This window comes from Sturnira hondurensis, unplaced genomic scaffold (genome assembly GCF_014824575.4).
Source record: "Sturnira hondurensis isolate 20B ecotype Veracruz unplaced genomic scaffold, ASM1482457v3 Scaffold0018525, whole genome shotgun sequence".
In the NCBI taxonomy this organism is placed as follows: Eukaryota; Metazoa; Chordata; class Mammalia; order Chiroptera; family Phyllostomidae; genus Sturnira; species Sturnira hondurensis.
The window spans coordinates 8,596,502-8,616,962 of NW_028091156.1; the positions used below are offsets into that span (position 1 = coordinate 8,596,502).

The following is a 20,461-nucleotide window of genomic DNA, read 5'->3' on the forward strand; positions in this document are numbered from 1 at the left end:
TTTTTAATGGGCAATGCCCATTTCTTACTTTTGGAATATGCACTTTAATTTTTTTTAGTTTCAGTTTCATGGTGTGATTACTTGCCATATACAGCAATAATATGCCTTTATGTTGTGAAAATTTAAATTTATGTTGTTCGTATAAGACAAACATTTGTTGACCATTCTGTACAGCATGCACATATGTTTTCACTCTCTCTCTCTCTCTCTCTCTCTTTAAAGGGATCCTTATCCCCCAAATGTCTGTGGAGTTCAATGTCTTACTAAATGCTGGAAGTGAGGCACCTCTCTCCTTCCCTGCGGGTCACCGTCGCTCTGCCTTGCTGGAAAACTTGACTCCATTCACGCAGTATGAGATCAGGATACAAGCATGTCAAAATGGTGAAAGTCTCTCAGACACTTTTTCTGGCCTTTTATTTTTTGTTAAGTATTTTATTTAAAAAAAAGAAGAAGAAGCAGGAATAGATTCTCAATTCAAATACAAAGATGAACATTTTATTTCATATTTGTACTGAACTATTTACCCAGAAAAATCAGAGCCTGGTATTGAGGGCCGCATTATGCATTTCTGCACATTAACTCATGAATATTTAAACATATTAAAATAGTGGTTCTGCAAAGTCTTGTTTTATAAGGCCCTTTGAAAGAAAAACACCTAGATCACAAAGGCATCATTGGTAATGTGAAACAGATTGAGTGTAACAAAAATTTCATAGAAAATGTAGTCACCTTGATTCTGTTTAAATTTTATCCAGGAGGGGCTGGTGGAAAAGAGGACATTATTTAGAAGTTGGGTTGCACTCAAATGAATCATAGGTGTTTAAAATTACTTCCCCAACTCCTATCTCATGTACATCACCTTGAACCCTGTGGCTTAGACCAGTGGTCAATGAAATCATTGTCCATCGGGGTGGCCTTCTGGGGAAACCACTCTCAGCCCCTTCATTCCTTCAAATGTTATAAAACACCCAATTTGCTAAGAGAAGAAAATATGTAACTCCAGCTGGTGTGCAATGCACTTCATCTCAGGCCAGAGAAATGTACCAATCTGACATCCAACGTGCAATGGAACTCTTGTGTGTGCGTCCCTGAGGGACCTCTGTAGACAGATGAGTCCTCGTTCCCACGGAGTTGGTCAGGACTGGGAGGTCGGTGTTTTGTCTGTTTCATTCCCAGGGTCTGACTCGTTTGCCCACTTCTCTCTACAAACCAGACCAAGGCTGATTGGCGTGAAGGGTATGGGGGTCCCTGATGTAGTCTCCAGCAAATCAGTGTAGAAATAGCTTTCAATTAATGTTCTCTTGATTCACGTGTACAATCGACTCCTGCCTTGCCACGTCCCTGAAACTATGCTCTGAAGACCTAATGCCTGGGTCAGTTGTTTGATTCCTGTGCATTGAGACACAGTCATTAGTTTTAAATATTGGCTGAAAAAAAGGTATTAACAGCATTTAAACTGTGTAGGTCACACGCGTAAGAAATTTAAGCACATTATCACGTTGTTGCTATGATGACTACGACAAACGAGAGAAACCTCAGTTCAGGCAAGTATAAGCTTGATTGGTTATGCCTGTGTAAAGATGTGGTTAATTAATAGATTTTCCAAAAATGATTATTTACCTTTTCGAATTCCATAGAGATATATAGTACGAGTCTAAAATACGTGTAGAGCCCTGGCTGGCGTAGCTCAGTGGATTAAGTGCGGGCCTGCGAACCAGACAATCGCGGTTCGATTCCCAGTCAGGGCACATACCTGGGTTTCAGGCTGGTTCCTTGCAGGCTAACTACCAGCAGGGGACGCCATAAAAGGCAACCATACATTGATGTTTCTCTCCCTCTCTCCTTCCCCTCTAAAGATAAATAAATAAATAAAATCTTTAAAAAATAAAAATAAAAAAAATAAAATACGTGTAGAAACGTACATAAGAAAGTTCAGATAAAATAATTTTCATGATATCCTTACCACTCTATGTGCATAGGTCAGTCTCTTCCCTGCTTGATAAATTCCTAATGGTCTTGATTTTTTTTTTCAAGGGAGCTGTGGAGTTAGCAATGGGGCATTTGTCAGAACACCAGAAGCAGCCCCAAGGGACCTTAGTCCCCCTGTTCTTAAGGCCCTGCGGTCAGCTTGCATAGAGGTGACGTGGAAGCAACCCAGACAACCCAATGGAGTCATCATCGACTACTTCATTCACAGGTAGCGTTGACTGTTACTGTGGTTTTTAGCTGTTGAAGAATGTGAATTATTCTAAGATTGTGGAATCAAACCCATTTTCTGTTTCCATAAGGGAAAAGATGGGAGTTTATGATTATTGGAGCCCCTGCTAGGGACTAAAATTGGTACTGGAAACATTTACACATTATCCAAAGGATAAAAGCCTCCATTGCCATGTACCATTTTTCCTTGAGCGCTGCTTGAAAGACGAGACCACAGAGCCACCTGGGCCTTCCCTTTCGTGGGGTGGTAGCGCACCCTAGAGGTCCCCTGACCTGGAGGACGTGGTCATTCCAGAGGAGGAGCCGGGTTTGGGACAGGATTTCTCACATTTCCAGTCACCTGCCATGTGAATGTGGGAAAGGCCGTTTCTGGTCCTTAGAAGCTAGGGCTTTTCAGTTGGAGAAAGTGTAAACCCACTCTGCGGTCCCCTCTGTTCTGATGGTTCCCGCTGTGCTGGCTGATGGTGTTCATGCAGCTTCTTCTCACCGTGCTGTGCAGAACTGATTCAGCGTGTCCACCCAAAGCAGAGAAGAGAGGGGGAGGGAAGAAGGAGAGCGGAGTGAGGAGAGGAAGGATGTGGGACAGGCAGGGAAACCCGGGGGGACAGAGTCTAGATACATTTTGGCTTAAGGGGTTATCGTGCTCCTTAATCATGTCTTCACCCAATCGACATGGCATAGCTTTAAATTCATATTTTCTTTAAATAAGGAGGAGGAGAGGGAAGGATACAGAGAGAAAAGGACTGAAGAAGAGAAAAAGAATGAGAGAGAGGCAGACAGACAGGGCAGGGGTTGGGAAGAAAATAAAACAAACAGTGAAGGTGGGCAAAGCCCCTGTCCGCTATGAGCGCGCGCGCTCTCTCTCTTTTTGTCTCGGTTCAGGTGGCTACTGCAAAAATACTGTAAACTGGGCGGCTTACAAACCACAGACATTTAAAATTTCTCTCATTCCACGGAGTCCAGGTTCAAGGTGCTGGCCAACTCAGTGTGTCATGAACGCCCAGTCCTGGTGTGGAGTGGGCAGTCATTTCACAGTGCGCTTCCCTGGTGGAAGCAGGTAGGCGCTCTGCAGGGTCCCTTCTATAAAAAAGGCCCCACTCTTGAGGGCTCCAGTCTCAGGACCTCGTCACCTCCCAAAGGCATCCATCCGATCAGGGGTTAGGATTGAGCATGAATCGGGGAGGGGGCCCAGCCAATTCCCACCATAGTGCTAAGACAGAGAAGACCATGCAAGACAGATACGGCAGGCATAAGCCATTTGCAGACAGAACACCCCATTCCAAAAGCAGTGCATTTGCATCAGGCACCAGAGGACAACACAGGATCGCTCAGATCCTCATCTCCAGCTCGGCATCCTTTGTTAGCCTCTCCAGTGCCCTCACACTTGGCCTCGTGTGGTCCAGCGGCCTGAGCGCATCCTGAACCTGGGGTTAGTTTCCTCTGCAGCATCAGAGAGTGCAGCGTCTCCGTTCAGAGCAGTCTTCAGTGACGAGCTCAGTAAGGGTTTGTTGGGAAATTATGGAAGGAAAAGCACCGTCACATTTTTGGTTACGCAGGTGGCAACGCCGATCGTGAGTGAGCCAAATTTCTCCCCAGCCCACCTTAATTTGAAGAATAGCATTTCTGATTCGGAAACACATGAACACGTAAAAATGGCTCGTGCGAATTTACATTTTCCGCTAAGCACATCCGTGCGGGCTCTAAAATGCCCATCCTCTTGGAATAGTTTTCCTTCATCTACTTAATGCTAATTGCATGAGAAAACCACATCCAATTTCTATTCTGAATCAGGGGAAATAAAGTATCTGTTATCCACCAGGATGAAGCTTCACTCTGTTGGTTTTGTAAATAAAGCTTATGATTACGGTGGCCATTCCACAGTGAGGGAAAACAGGAAGTATAATGCAGAAAGCCCGCTTCAATGAAAAATACTGTAAATTGAATTTGACAGCGTTTGATGGCATTTGATTATTCCAGTCACAGCCAAACAATGATATAAAGAGTAATATGAAACAGAATGTGTTACTGCCGAGCGGACTCAAAAGCAATAAACCTTCCTCCAATGTGACACAATCACTTCACAATCATAATTGTAGCCTGTTTGATACCTCCGAGTACAGGAGAAGGGCACTGACTGACATAGATACATTTTGTTTTTTATTTAAAGTGAAATGAAAATGGCGCGCTGGGGCTCAGATACAATCATTATACTCACCTACATAGGCATGAATCACTTGGCAGTTATTTCGGCTGAAGTTTAAATGGGCTCCGACAACAACAATATCAAATTTTTCTTAGATAGCTGCAAAAAAAAAATCAGGAATTTGTAAGGACAGAAATGGAATGTAGACAGAGAGTCCTTTTTCATTCTGGGACTGCACAGAACCCCTTCCATAGTTATGGCTACAGCCCGCAGTATTTCTGGGGAGGAGATGGCATGTAATTTCTACTTCATCATCCGCCTCCTCTTTCTTCCATCATCACCAAAGGAAGCCCACTGAGCTCGAACCCGAGACGGGGTTTGCCCGATGCAGATATTTTCACTAAGTTGCGGGAAGCCAGCTTACCGGTTGCGTTTTGAACGTGCTTGGCACTCTATGCTCTGTTGTCCCCACCCCCAAATGATTTCTCCCCAGTAATTCCCTTTTGTTGTTAATGACGGCATCCTATTCAAAAGTACCTGTCCCAATAAAGAGGTGGGATGTTTATGACTTAAGAAAACAAACCAATAACCTAGTGTGGACAAGACTCTTCATGCGACTGCTTCCCTTTCATTTACTGCCTCGTCGATACAGCCGTCCCTCCCTTACCCAAGGGGAATATGTTTCAAGCCCCCCCCATGGATTTCCGAAACCACAGATAGTCCCAAACCCTGTAGGTAATCATTTTTCTTATACATACATATCCATGATAAAGGTTCATTTGTAAATTTGGCACAGGAAGAGATTGGCAACAATAGTAATAACAGAGCCGTTATAACAATATGCTGTAATAAAAGTTACAGAGTTGTGTTCTCTCTCAATCTCCCTGTTAACATATCTTACTGTACTGCACTTGGCCTTCTCACGTAAAGGAACACTCAGTGGCCTCTCTTCGGCTGTGCGAGCTGCAAGCATCACCACTCTTGCACTTTGGGGCCGTGAGTGAGTGAAAACAAGGGCGCCTTGAACACACACCCCACGGAGCCCACACTAGTCAACCTGATAACCTAGAAGGCTCCTGAGTGACTCATGGGCTGGGGAGGGTACTCTGGACCAAGGGATGACTCCCACCCAGGGCAGGCCAGTGTGACACAGCACAGGATTGCATCACACTGCTCAGAATAGCACACGCTTTAAAACTCAGGGATTGTTGATTTCTGGAATTTTCCATGTAGTATTTTTGGACCGCCCCTGACCTCAGGGGTGTTGGAAGCGAAATCCCAGAGAACAGAGACTACCGTATTTTATTTGGGCGGCTGTGTTGATTACGTGTGAGTCACGGAAGAGGAGAGTTCCTATAACTGGGACAACATTTATGCTAGTGTTTTGCAGCCTTTTTACCAAGAGAGTACAGGCAGGGCTGTCTTTGGCGTTTGCTTTCTCTTCATAGTATGTTTGCTTTATACAATGAAGATTCTTCAGTATTCACCCTTCATCTTGTATCTGTAACCTTGCAAATGGAAAAAGTCCATCTGCGAAGCCCGACTTCCACCTACAGAGTGGACCACACTGCTTAGGAGGCTCGTGTAGAAGCCACTGGGGCCAGGTGCCCAGGAGCATTCCCAGAAATGCAGGTGCTGGGAAGCCAAAAGGCTCGTGAGCCTCGCTTCATTGTGGCAGTTGCTTTATTCCTGTGGTCTGCAGTGAAACCCGCAGTATCTCCGAGGTGTGCCTGTGAGTCACTACAGTTTAAACAGGATTAAGTCTTCAGAATTTTGGAAGGTCTTTGAAGTTCCTTCCCCCAACACCAGAGCATCACTCCCTCCATGATGCTGCCTCATTCAGCCCTCACAAAGCATTTGGTAAATCCCTGGCATGTCCCTTGCCTCTACCCTCAGCCTAGCCCGGGGTCTGCATTCATTCCCATGTGGACCACTGAGGTGACCTCCTCACCGCGTGACCACCTGCTGTCGAAGGCAACCTTCACGGTGCTGCAGAATATGTCTTCCTAAGGGCCGCTTTGGAACTTGATCGCGCTGATAACTCATTTGTATCGTGTATTACATGCGCCCCGTGGTCTTCATGTGCGTTATTTGATTTACTACTGGTAATTCTTACAGAAATTCTAAGAGTGTATACACTGTAAGTTGATGAAGTCCAGTTTACAAAGTGACATAGAAACTAGAGAGCACAGGTGAATGGGTCCAAGGTCACTTACAAATTAAATGATGGGCTGGAGACTACCCGCTGTCTCCTCTGACCACAGGGGTGGTGTTCCTGGCTGTGTATTCAAATCGGGGGTATTTTTAATATTCTTCTTGAGGTGACAGTGGCAGTTTCATAATCTTAATTTATTACGGGAAATGCATTGAGTTATAGGATTTGATTTTAATTGCTTTTGAAGATAAACATTGCCAGCAGGGAATGGGGGAGAGCTCTTTAGAAGGTTCCACACAGTAAGGCAAAATAAGTATGAGTAGCTTTGCAAATAAGTGGTGCTTCATTGTGATACCCACTTTTGTTTCCCTTATAGTGTTAAGATTAAATTAGCTCTAGTTGGAAAAGTGGATAATTGAAGTAAGCTTAAGCATAGAACAACAATTGGCGATTCAGAGAGATCTCGAAATGGGATTTCCATCGACATGGACTGTTCAAAAGGAAACACTTCCAGTTGAATGAATACTTAGCCTACATCTTAAATAAATTAGGAATAATTGTGCTCTACTCAACCTCTTTTGTGTCAGAGTTTACTGACACAAAGATATTCTGTTTTTTATCCCCAGAGATGAAATATTTACCTCACCATAACATTAATTTATTAAGTATTCAGTAGTGACAGGAAATACTTAACCAGGCTGCATCCTTTCATTGTATTGATGAATAAAAATTAAAGCCAACATAATGCTACATCTCTTATATAATATAGTTTGTTTTGCTTTTCTTTATCCTCACCCAAAGGCATGCTCATTCATTTTAGAGAGAGGGAAATGGAAAGGGGAGAGAGGGAGAGAAAGCAACATCAATGTGAGAGAGAAACATCAGTCAGTTGCCTCTCATCACACTCCCTGACTGACCAGGGACAGGACCTGCAGCCCAGGCCTGTGCCCTGACCAGGAATCAAACCCAGGACCTTTCAATTTACAGGACAGTGCTCCAACACACTGAGCTACCCCAGTCAGGATATAGACCTTTAAAAATCACACTTTCAGGCAATTTTTTTCAACAATGTCAGTTTTGTGGCAACCATGACTGCACCTCAGTGTGGGAATGCATGAGAGTTTAATAAAAAAACAAATTGAATTGCCAGGGGAAGGTTGAAGTCAGACAGTGGACAATGTTCTTTCCCCATAGAAGTCAGTGTGCTAGTTGGCTCTATTGTGTTCCTAGCAAACGCCTTTGAAAATGCTCAGTGAGAGGTGGTGTTGGCTTTGAGCCTTGTGGTCCTCATTAGAATGGATCCCTCCCAATGACACACCTGGCACCCGGTATCGGCTGCAAGTACAAAGGCCAAACCCTGTGAACCTGCACTGAGTACAGAATCTGGCCCTGGGCAGGGCAGCGAGGATAACGAGGTGGGTTGCCGACTGGTAATTGCAGGTCACTGAGAGGCATCTAGGAAGCCTCTGCAACCTCCAGCAGGAAGCTTGTCATTGCCCATCCTTAGGTCGCAGTGATTTATCAACTTGAGGATCATCAAATTCCTAAAGCCAATGACTTTAAATATCCTTCCTTTTTGTGAAAGGTACTGCCATTGACTTTGTCTTAATAACCGTTTCTGTTTTCATGGTTAATCTGATCTGGCAGGATGTGAACATGTCGGTAGATGAAGGGTATGTTAATTAAAGGTTCCTAAGGTCCTAGCAATACTGATTTATTCATCAGTCACTTCTCCGTGAGAGAGCAAGCTAAAGAAGGGGAGGGTCATCTGTGGGTTGCCTTCTTTTCCAACCTTGATACACCCCCTGATAGGGAAAAAAAGGGGCTGATCGAGATGACGCAAACATGCAGAAAAGCTATGAGACTCTATGCCATTCGTCTGAAAAAAAAAAATTACTGAACACCGCCTGGGCTCCAAAGTGGGGAATACAGAAATAAACCAACCACCCATCCTCAGGAACGCCCCCTTGTGGCCAGGTCTGCATTGTGATACTACATCTGGCTGAGCAAAGAACTGTCCCGAGTGAAATATCAGATCCTGGGCTGTCCCAGCATCTGACAGTTTCATTTCTCTCACTTAGATGTGTAATGCTCTGTGTGTTGGGTACCAGGAGAGTGTACATGGGCCCTGGTTTTGATATCAATACATTGGAAAATGGAGCCAAACATTCCCTTCTCATGCCGTCGAAAGAAGTGTTTAGAGCCTACTCTGTATTTTTACAAGGCTTTGGAGAGGACATCTAAAAGGAATTTGATGTTTGTGCTTTAAAGAGCTCTGAAGCAAATTCTTATATGACTGATCGTGTTATTTTTCATTAATTTGCATTTCACTCTCTCTCTCTACTCACCATGAGCTCCGTTGGATAAGGAGCTCATCTTTGTGCTTCTCTGCTCTTGCTACAAGGCCCGGGGTAGAATAAGTGTTCAATAAAAGGTTTGTTGATGAGTATAAAAAAAAATGGCCCTTACGGCAAAGCATTATGGCTTAATTCAAGAAGAGATAATGCATCTAAAGAGAAAGAAGTGACATGCAGGTAGTGAATTTAAAGTAATTTTAAGACATCCTGGAAACTAATGTGAAGCAGCACTGTGGTGGTCAAAGGAGATGAGAACTGTGGACTTCACTGCGAGGTTCCTCCTTCTAGCCTGGGCTTTTTTACACGGGATCGTGTGGATCTCGGAGGAGCAGAGGGTCAGCCTCATGGTGCAAACACTTGTAAGTCTCTACCTTCATCATATCTGCGAATGCCCCACTGGCCAAAGAGAGTCAGAATGAGCTTAGGAGTAGATTAGCCAAAAGTGTGGCACGGGGAGATTTAAACAAATGGGGACCCTCACTGCATTCCATCCACCATTGACGGGACGGGACTCCCCATAACCTCGGCCTCTGCTCATTACATGCTAGGGTTCCAGCCATGCAGCAAGGACCCCCCCCCAATGACCGCATGTGCTCAGGCACACACACATGCACATAGATGATGGACAGAGAAAGTGCTAACAGTGTTTGCATATGTGCTGCTGCGGTTTCGGATTTTTAATTTAAATTTTAAATGGTACTTTTAATGTTTAAAACATTAAAAAACATTAAACATAAAACATTTAAAAACTACTACAATTACATGTGCAGCTTTTTAGAGAAAAGTGTCAAAGTTAGTACAGGAAAATGTGATTATGGGTGAAGCCATTTCTTACTCTGTCTGCAAATGGGGTTTTGAAGCCAGCTGTCCCTGAACCCCTTCTTGGTTTCCTTCCAGACGTCCTGCTGGTGTTGAAGAGGCCGCCCAGGTGTTCGTCTGGTCAGAAGGAGCGCTTGAATTTACTGACACTGATGAGGCCCTGAGGCCTTTCACACTCTACGAGTATCAGGTCAGAGCCCGGAACTCCAGGGGCTCAGTGGAGAGCCTGTGGTCCTCGGCACGCACGCTGGAGGCCCCGCCCCAAGACCTGCCAGTGCCTTGGGCTCGAGCCACAGGTGCTCACTCGGTTCTGCTGAATTGGACGAAGCCAGGCTCTCCTAATGGCGTTATCTCCCAGTACCGCGTGCTCTACCAAGAGAGGCCAGATGACCCAACACTGAGCAGCTCTACTGTGCATGCTTTCACAGTAGTGGTGAGTACTGAGGGGGAGGGACGGACACTCAGATTATCTGGTCATCCAGTTGCAATTCATTGCTTATCCGACTTGTCATTTCTGACTCGCGTTAAATGGATAGAGATTGTTTGCATGGGACAGGAAGCGATGTGGTCTTGGGAACAGGATGCTGAGCTGAGTAGAGGGCGTACTGGGAACCAGTTTGCAGACCACAGTGCGTCTTACCTCAAGCAAAGAAGCGACCTTCTCTTCACCTGATTTCTAAGTCTATTAAATGGGAATATTAATGGTGTCTCTATATCTCATGGGATGGGGCTCAGATAAAATTAGATACAGATTTAATTTTCTTTTTTCTTAAAGAGCCAATTGCATCAGGTATTTATATCTATATAAGTAGATTAATATCCATAAATATAAAAATATAAATGAAAGTATCACTTAGATACATGTAGATATAGATATCTTTAGATGCAGATGTGTGCTGTGATGTTGGTTCTTCAAGGAAGAAAATTAAATTTCTAGATGTATTTGTGTAGATGTATGAATATACCATGTTTTGTCACTGTCCTTATGTTTAATTTTCCCATATGACTAAAAAATAAGCAACATGTGAATGGAGGCGCAATATTTTTTAAGTTGTTATTTCAGAATTGGTACTTTCCTCTTTGTTGGGCATCTAATTATGTTTATATATCAGGGTCTTTCATGCTACATCTCCTAAATGCTTTGTCATCAGCACCAGAACAAGTGTTCCTCAGTCTGCATATGCAGTCCATGAGCAAATATATTATTTCTCGCCGCATCCTTGGGATGCACATTCTGAATTGCTACCCAGAGAATAAGGACTGAAATACAAAGTAAAAATTGTTTAACTCGGAAACAAGGGCTTTCTGAGTGAGACAACATAATTTAAATGCGTTTTATCAAAGGCACCAATACTGTAAGGATTAAACTTCTGATGTTGTAAAATATGTTTCGGGAGTATGAGCCTAAACACTAAATCTCCCAAAGCAGTTCTGTCGGAATTTCCTAGTGAAAGAGTCTCTAAGTCGCTCCTTTTCAGCTGGTTTCCTTTCACAATACAAGACTTAAAGAATCTCAGGGGCTCAGGAAGGCCTGTGGCCCCCAGCTTCAAGCTTCCCAGGGTCCTTTGTTCTCGGGCCCCAGTAGAGTTTCTGTTCCAACAGCCCAGTCTGTATTGTCAAATCCTTCATCTTTCTAAAGATTAAGCCTTTGCAATCCAAAGAGAAAAGCCAGAGTAATGAAGAACCAGTAATATTTCGGCATACTATCTTTCAATGTAAAAGTGTGTGTGTGTGTGTGTGTGCGCGTGTGTGCACTTGCTCAAAGTGGCCCCCAAATCTGGATCTCTGGCCCTGAAAATCCCAAGAGAAGATTTTGTAGGTTCATCAGGAGAAGTCCCAGTTGACCTAAATTTTTAAGCAGAGGAGGACATCCTCCACAGAACAATCGGGGCAGCCTGTTAGCATGCTGGTCACTAGGTCATTCTCCATGGCAGGAGGCCCTTTATGGACTGACATCTTTAATGGAAGCAATCAGAAACATGATTGTCCACAATTTTCACCCATTTATAGTGTACATTCCCAAGAGAATATGTTCATTAAAAAGTACCTAACGAAGGAGGTTCTCCCACTTAATCCCAATTCCCACCCTCAGAGAAGGATGTCCCTTTTATCCGAGTCAGATCCCTTCCCCCCAACTTAAGTCCATCTCTTCCCGTTCAGAACAGCAGGACTTTCTATACTAGTGCAATGGATCTTTAGGGTCAAGAACAGGTTATTGATGGTGCAATCCAATTTGGCAAATAGTCATTGAGTACTATACTCAGTATGTCAATTCTCAATTCTCAATTCTACACTCAAGTATATTTATGAAGTCTCCCATGAAACTGGGTCCTTGAACAGAGCAGAGGCTGGGGGAAGGCGAGTCATTGAGTCAGAGGTGCAGATTATTACCTCTGGGCATTTTGGGTTAAGTCTCTTTGCTTTAGCGTTCCCACGGCTCATGTTTCCATGAATCCATTTTAAATCTTTCTCTGGGTGCCTTCCTGGCTCTACTCACTTTCTGTCATTCCTATACCAGCTACATGTCTTCCCTGTCTCCTTCCATTTCTGCACCTGCCCCCCAGGAGACCTTTCAAGTTTTCACTTCGTAGATGGCTTTGGCTAAAATTCTCCCGAGCAAAGGAACTGTACCTCCAATTCATGAGACACAGAACCCATCCTCACAATGGCCAGGATGACATTGCAGTCCGCAGACTTGAAAGGGTTATTGCTGATTCCCTTCATGTAGTCTCGTTTGTTGGGATCCCATCCCTGAACAAGGAGCCACCAATATGTTGCGGGGACAGAGTGCCACCACTAGCTTGTCCCAGAGTCCCCCCAGAGTTGTTTACAGACAGGTGGATGTTGCAGAGAGAGCCACATAAAACAGGTGCAGTGGATGCACGCATCCTCCAAAGGCGGCAGTGCATGGAGAACTGGCGGCGGGGCCTCTGTGGGGGGGAGGCATATGCATTGGCAGGAGCCACAGCAGCAGAGGCAGCAGGAGAGGAGAACTGGCAAGAGCGTGGGTTTGGATGTGTCACCAGCTTTCTTCCCAACCTCATGAAGCTTCATCTCCTTTTGCGCCCAAGTGGGTCCTTCTAAGTGGGGGAGAGAAAGACAGCTAGATGCTTAAGGTCTCTTTGGACCAGTGCCCACCACTACTGAAAGCAAGCTTTAGGTAGAAGTCCTCAAACTCCCTTCCCTGGGAGCTTGGTGATGGATTGTGCGATGTCAGGAGAGAAGCTGCATTTAGCCTTCCTTGGCACGCACGTGTTCCATGGCGGCATTTGCAGGGAACACTGCTGGCGAGCTGGGCCACCCTGCTGCCGCCATTCCGATGGGTTTGCTTCTTCTCCCTGGCACCTGCCATGGTACTGGCAGAAACAACTTGGGATTTAAAGTCGAAGGTGGTTTACCTGTCAGTCTGTGCTCTAAGTAGATCCTGCCTTGATGCCAGGTTATAAAACATCGAGCCCAGATCGGGCATTTGCTCAGTGCCCTGAAAAGTAGATGTTTCTTCACCCTGCGTGTAGAAAGGAGTAAACAAATGACATGGGTCGCTAAAAGTTGGCTTCCGACCTGGAAGTAAAATCCAGAATTGCAAACTGAAGTCTCTAGATCCTGGTGGCCAGGCTACCTTGTCTAAGGTCAAGGAGGAAGTAGTCAAAATTTCCTCGTGGGGTCATCTCAGATTTCTTTACCATTCAGTAGATATTCGGGGCTGAGGGAGCAGGATGAGATACGTCGTCATTGCCACATTACGGAGAGTTTGTAAGTAAATTGATACATTCATTTTTAATTCCATTTTTATTTTGACTTAGTATAATGTAAAACATTATTGCTCTTTACACATGATCTTAAGTTAGTTGGAGCTCCTACCATTTGATGGTTCTTAGTCTTTTCTCCCCAGACCCACTTATAGGGCAGCAGAAATGTCCTGAGAGGTCTAGCTTGCTAAAAAAAGACTATCTTTCCAAAATGAAGAAGAAATTGGTAAAAGAAACAGTTACCATAAATGTCTGCATCAGTTCTATTAACTCAGATTTTTCATATTTCATTATATAACTGTGTCGTTCACCCTTTTACCTATAAGCTATAAAATATAAGTGGGTAAATGTCACACTAAACGATGACTATTTGTTGACACAACCCTTTTTTATTGTAATGATGTGTTGGGTTTGACATTAACTTTGCACTTATTAGATTTCCATTATCTTTATCCCTTTTATTTTCTAATACTACCCTACCAATCACAAATATATATATATATCATGGATCTGCTTTTAGCTCAGCATTATTGGGGATTGAGAAAAACTAGATCCATCTAAGTCTTCTTAAATATCAGGTAACTCCTTCTTTGAAAGAGCTTTGTTTTCCTCCAGCTGTTTTGTTCCCAGAAGCTTCATCCGGCCTCTCCTGCTCACGCATTAAGTAATTTCCTGGTCAGGTCCCAGGGTTTTCTAGTCACTTCCAGTGACAGCCACCAGACCGATTTTAGTAATCAGGACTCATTTCGGGTGTTTCAAAATATCCTCTTTAAAGCCAGACTGGTGTTAATGGATCTACGGTGTGGAAGACAGGGCATGCTCGTTTTTCTCCCTCTTCTTCTCTTGTGGATTTCCCTAGGATCTTGGCAGAAAAGACGGAAATAGACACACAGGAGCAGAGCCTTACTCATTAATATTGTTCTCATCCATCCATGATTGCTTCCAGTGGGGCAGGAGCCCCAAGGGCTCCTCTCTGTGGTTGTGTAGAGGTCTGCAGGGGAAAGCCCATGCTTCCTGGTCCCTGAAGCAGGCATTGCCTGCTGGCTAACTGGCTAACTCCTGGCTAACTCCTGCACCCTGGAGGTCCACCCCACAACCTCCTTTACTTCTGGTCACCCCTCTTCCAAGTAGCAGCCAATATCAGGGTCTGTCTGTCACATTGACAAGGCTCATTCCTTTCTCGGCATCTGGTAGGCCTGGGGAAAACTTGGTCAAGCAAATGAGGAGAACACAGCCTGTCCAGCAGTCACGTGACCTACCCCACTGGCTCAGACTCAGCCCGCCTCACCACTTCAGAACTCATTGGATGAGAAGTGAGCATCTGCTTCTGGTCAGGCCAGATTCCCACATCCTGGGGTCACCTAAGAATCTCAGAAGACCCTTCCTCNGGAGCCCCAAGGGCTCCTCTCTGTGGTTGTGTAGAGGTCTGCAGGGGAAAGCCCATGCTTCCTGGTCCCTGAAGCAGGCATTGCCTGCTGGCTAACTGGCTAACTCCTGGCTAACTCCTGCACCCTGGAGGTCCACCCCACAACCTCCTTTACTTCTGGTCACCCCTCTTCCAAGTAGCAGCCAATATCAGGGTCTGTCTGTCACATTGACAAGGCTCATTCCTTTCTTGGCATCTGGTAGGCCTGGGGAAAACTTGGTCAAGCAAATGAGGAAAACACAGCCTGTCCAGCAGTCACGTGACCTACCCCACTGGCTCAGACTCAGCCCGCCTCACCACTTCAGAACTCATTGGATGAGAAGCGAGCATCTGCTTCTGGTCAGGCCAGATTCCCACATCCTGGGGTCACCTAAGAATCTCAGAAGACCCTTCCTCTCCCCAATGGCTACATCAACATCTCCCTGTGAGTCTTTTCATCTTGAGTAGAGTAAAATGCTCATCTCACCATGCATTCAGACATCCCTGAGTCCTTCATCTTTTTCTCCTGGGTATCCCTCATAAGCCTTGAGAGAGGAATTAGGGTGTCCCCGTTTCCTCCCACACAGTAAGAAGGTGACCTGAAGAAGCCGCTCTACTGACTTTCCCTCTCTGACTTATTTTCCATGAACCTGGATCTTATGTAGGTGGTCTTATGATGATGCAAGGCTGATTCTTTCTGTAGGTTAAGTCCTGCAGAGAAACGTATAGCAGTTTCAGTAGAGATGCGTATCACCTATTTTTCTGAGCTATACTCATTATTCCCCAGTACATCCAGTTACATCATGAAATGCCCCATCATCTTCTCAGGTGCTCATGCCGGGTCATCCTTGAGTCTTCCCTTCCTTACTTCAAATCCAATCCTTCCCTAGGTCCTATTGATTCTACTTCTAAGGTATTGATCTTGAATCCTTCTGCTTGTAGGCCACCTTGGGATCTTCACACGTCTTGTTCCCTTCTGCGCAAGTGATCATGACCTTACCCTTCAGCTGTCTTGTTTCTCAATCATCAAGTCTAAACTAAGGTGCTACTTATCTCTCAAGGCTGTTGCGAGGACTAGATAAATTAATGCCCATGTCAACGGCAATATAAATAGGCAGTAAAACTTTAGAAGCTTTACTGTTTCGATTGACAGGCTAAAAGAAATGAGCAAATGTAGAGAAAGTTTTTGGTTTATGCAAGGCAACCATATGTGCTAATTTGGTCAGGGATGAATGCCTAATGTTTTATATACTTTAAGCAGTCCTCAATGAGCAACAAAATCCAGAGCGTGCTAATTTAAATGCTTTCTGATACCAGACTATTAATTTCCAGGTAATATCTCAAATACCGTGTCAGGTTCTATTCTCTTCTAAGTCTCCTGGAGCAATTCTGTGCTTTTTGTCTCCCTGAGGCTCTGTTCTGCCCATCTGCCCTTTACCGTACTGCCTTCCCCTCTAAGAGCCTTGCTTAGGCAGTGCCCACTCAGATGTAGCTGTTTACCTGCTGTGAGGACCCTGCCCACTCCCTCAGGTCTGGGGTCCCATCAGCAAAACGTGAGGTCTTTCCATCACACATACACTCTCTCTCTTTCTTCCCATATCAGACAGATTCTGCCAAACTGGCACCTACCAACTTCACTTATGCCCAAGGGCAGACTCTCTTGGTACAGAGGGGCAGGTGACAGTAAAAATACCCTCTAACTCAAGTAGGTTGTTTTTGCAGCCTTTAACTGAATTATAGGGAAGCCTCTAGGACCCCCAAATCCCACAGAGACTTATCCAAAAACATACATGAAAGTAAAACAAACCAGTCCACAGACTAACAGGGCCAAGCCATAAATTCAGAATACGTGCCGCTGAGCAGAGACAGCAAGCTGTACACGGCAGCGGAAGGGCAGACGCTCGTGTCACAGGTGGGAAGGAGCCACTGCCCGAGACAAGATGGCTGCCCATGCCATGCCCTGTTCCAGCCAAGAGGGCGTGGCCTCCGCTTCACCAGGGCTCATGGGTGAGGGGGAACCAGACACAGATGACCAATTTTTTTATGGTTCACAGCCGATCAAAGTGAAATTCAGCAGCTGTTCAGGACAAGTGACCGCTGCAACGGCGGTAATATAACCTGCTAAGTAGAGAGGGAATTGCATTAGAGCAAGAGGTTAGCCGTGATTATCGGCAGGTGAGTGCTTTATTGAAGTTGAAAGACCATTAACATTGATAGAGTAATTATTTCAACTTGAAAGTAATTACCTTGATGGGTGATAACTTCTCTAGTGTTCCCAGATTTGATTGGGCCAAACAATTGTGAGCTCCCGAAGCCTAGAAAAATATTACAACAATACTGTGATTTTTAAATTACTGAAACCACTGTTGGACTATTTTAATTATGCTGAACAGTGAAAAGATTTTGCCTCACACCAGCTAGTGACCTCTCATTTAGGGAAAGACATTTGCTTCTTAATCCAAATGCAGTGACCCATACCCAACACCTGTGAATACGTATGTGATGGGCTTGCAAATGAACCGGGTTTATCTCAATATATTTTTTAAGGTGAAACCTCTTGTTAGTGCTGTGGCCAGGCGTTGCTAAGCTCCAACCTTAGGCATTGTTGATTGTATCTGTGAACTGGGGGGCCCCAGAAGAGCAGCTACCTCCTGTCTTTGTGACACAGAATTTCAATTTGTATACATTAAATCTTCCCAGAATAACATCATAAAAAAAGAAAAGTCCGGATGCCATGTATGGTGAATCTCACTGGTTGAAATAGCTTTCTTGCTTGAACTCACACAAGTTCACCACAAACCCATCCTTGTCAGGGTATGTTTCCTGTGTATCCACACTGGCTGTCAGCAAACGAAATGAAAGCTGAAATCCAGGGCTATTGCTTCTCTGACCTCTCACGCATGTCTGAAAATCGCGCGTTGTTTGCAATTGAGGACCTAAACACATGACGTCTGATGTGGTGATCAAGACCAAGACATACTGTGGCACTCCTCCATTCATCGGGGTTCACATAATGCGCTTTTGAGAATCCATTGTGCCCAGAAGCTCGAACAGATACAAAGGTGGAAGAAATAGACTCTTCCAAGACTGGTGGCGTTCTTAGAGCAAACAAGGCAGGAGACAGATTGCAATATAATAAGCAATTATTTAGCCGTGCATGGGCATTGATTGGGCTCGTAAATACTTAAAGGAACCCAAGGAGACCTTAACTCATCCCCCCCGATTCCGAACCCAGCACTCATCCTTTGCAGGAACCACAAACCACTGGCTGAGCAAACACAGACAGCTTCATGCTTCTTAGTCATGCTGTCAGAAAAGATGAATGCGACATCCCCTTCGAGTTCCTGGATGATTCCTTAGACCTTTCTGTCATCTTGGCAGGGTCTGATCAGATGATAAGCCAATGAATGACTCTCTTTATGTTGGCGCTTCCCAGGAGTTTGTTTTTTTTTTTTTTACCTGATCAAAATCTCAGACTCTCATGAGGGCAGAACAGGTTTCCACCTGTTGTCCGAGGGCCAAGAAGGAATGTTTTAACAAACAGGTCATGGGTTTCCTCCATCTCCCCAGCTCTGCTCTGAGCTCTTCTCCACAGATAATGTCATAGGGCCTCGCTCTCAGAAGGAAGGAGAGGGTAGAAATCCCAGCCAAGGCAAAACAGATTTGCTTCCCTGGAAAGCAAAATGACTGGTTTTGAACTTGGGAAAACAGTGAAGAATTGAGATGAAACCATGGGGAAAGGGACAAGAATTGATGATTTGAATTGTAAATCCTTCCATGAAACTGACCACGGAGCGAAGGAAGCAGACCAATCTGGTGTCACATCTGAGTTCTCAGCTCCACGTGGGTCCTATGCAGTCAGGCTCAAGATTGTCTTAAGGAGCCCCTCAGGCACTCTGGATGTAAAACAAGCATCATAACTCATTTGTAAACATTTGATATGATACTTGGATTATTAAATATTCCCATAAAAATCAGAGAGTTTTAATTCCTTCCAAAAAGGTCCATTGTCTACCTCTAAAAGATAATGGCCATGTCTAGATAGTAAAATTACAGTATATTTTTAACAGAGGGAAATGTTACTTTTTGACAAGACCCAAGTAATGAATTTTATCCTATAAGTTCCTATTGAGTGATTATGATCCCGAGTTTTATTTTTGCTAAAGCAATTACTAGTGTCATGGCTGGATACCTGTGCCCATTAGTGGCTGGCTCTGTGTGTGTGTGTGTGTGTGTGTGTGTTGGTTTTTTTTTTTTTTAAGGGTGGTTATTGATCTCTTGCTGAGCTGAGATTCCGGTTTTATGCCAGATAGCTTGATTAATGGGTTGGTTTCTGTGAGTGGACTGAATGGGGATGGAAAGCCCAGGCAGCCTGCTCTGCCAACCCCAAATCCGTCAAGATGCATCGCTCATTATGAAACCGTTATCAAGGATACATGAAAAATTAATTGGGCTCAGTTTGATTCTGAAAAGAATCGGCTTTCTCTTTGGCGGGCCCCCCCTCCCCCACTCTTTCCAGATGTTGTGCACCGGCCCCCGGAGGAACAGCAGAGGGAGATGTATTAATACATTGTATTGATTAGATCAAGACCCCTGACAGTTATTTGTAGAGATACCATCTGGCTGCTGTTCCAATTCCTTCACCAAAAACAGGACGTGACATGTTATTAATCTCAACTCTCTAAGTATAGACAGTTGCCTTTTCTGCTAAGCTGCATTTTACCATTCCGTAGGAGACGGAGGCAGACCTGAAGGGTGCAGAAATTAAGGTTATTACACAAATTGAGCCATATGGTCCAAATATTTCAGCAAGAAAATTGCCCAGCAATAAAAATTGCTCCTGCCTTCCTAATGGTGTAAATTACAGTTTAACCATGGCTCTAATGATGTCCTTCTGCCGCGCTTAACTACTGTTACATGAAGGACATTGTTTTAAAAATATAAAAAACAAGTCAATGCCAGCAGCGTGTTTTACAATCTGTTAGTGTGTCATTAAGAACACTGTCAGAATTACACAAGCATAATGGCAGGCAACCCGGCATACAAAAGAACACGGACGGAAATAGAAAGTGCCTGCAAAACTCTCGTTTGTATCTCCGGAATGTCCAGAGCACGGTCCCCTCTGGGTGTTTTCCAGGGAGAACGGCCCTGCCCAGACCTTTATTCTAATTCTCCTGTCCCCGTGTGCCTTGGTAGATACCTTTTCCCAGCTGGTGGGGAGAGCTGCCCAATTCTAGACCAAATGGTAGAAGTCGAGCCTTTTCACCATTTCTGTTGTTGGCAAAAGGGGTGACTCTCCACGGTTAAAAGGGACAAGGTAATAATGAAATGACAGTTTCTACTCTGTTCAGAAGAAACCAACCACTATTTGGGGCCCAATATTAAGAGGAGGGTTATTTTTTAAAAAGTCACAGAACTTTTGAATGTGACAGAAAAGGCCATTAATATTCTTGGAAGACTGTAACCCTTCAAAGGTGTTCCCACCTCTTATATCAAAACACCTTGACATTGAAAAAATAGCCATACAGGTCACCAGAATATGATGTTTTACCCTCTAAAATTGTACCATCCCGCTGACCTTTCAGCCTTCCAAGATGTTCAAAGCACAGTTTACAT

At 44.5% G+C, this 20,461-nt stretch overlaps 1 protein-coding gene across 1 annotated transcript in view; it reads left to right on the top strand.

Annotated features, from left to right (window-relative positions):
- USH2A (usherin) overlaps positions 1–20,461 on the top strand; it is a 530,092-nt gene that overhangs the window by 428,102 nt on the left and 81,529 nt on the right. The window contains exons 59-61 of the mRNA XM_037069500.1: positions 223–381; positions 2,035–2,197; positions 9,770–10,124. Of these exons, the coding sequence (XP_036925395.1) occupies positions 223–381; positions 2,035–2,197; positions 9,770–10,124 (677 nt within the window). The remainder of the gene's footprint in view (positions 1–222; positions 382–2,034; positions 2,198–9,769; positions 10,125–20,461) is intronic.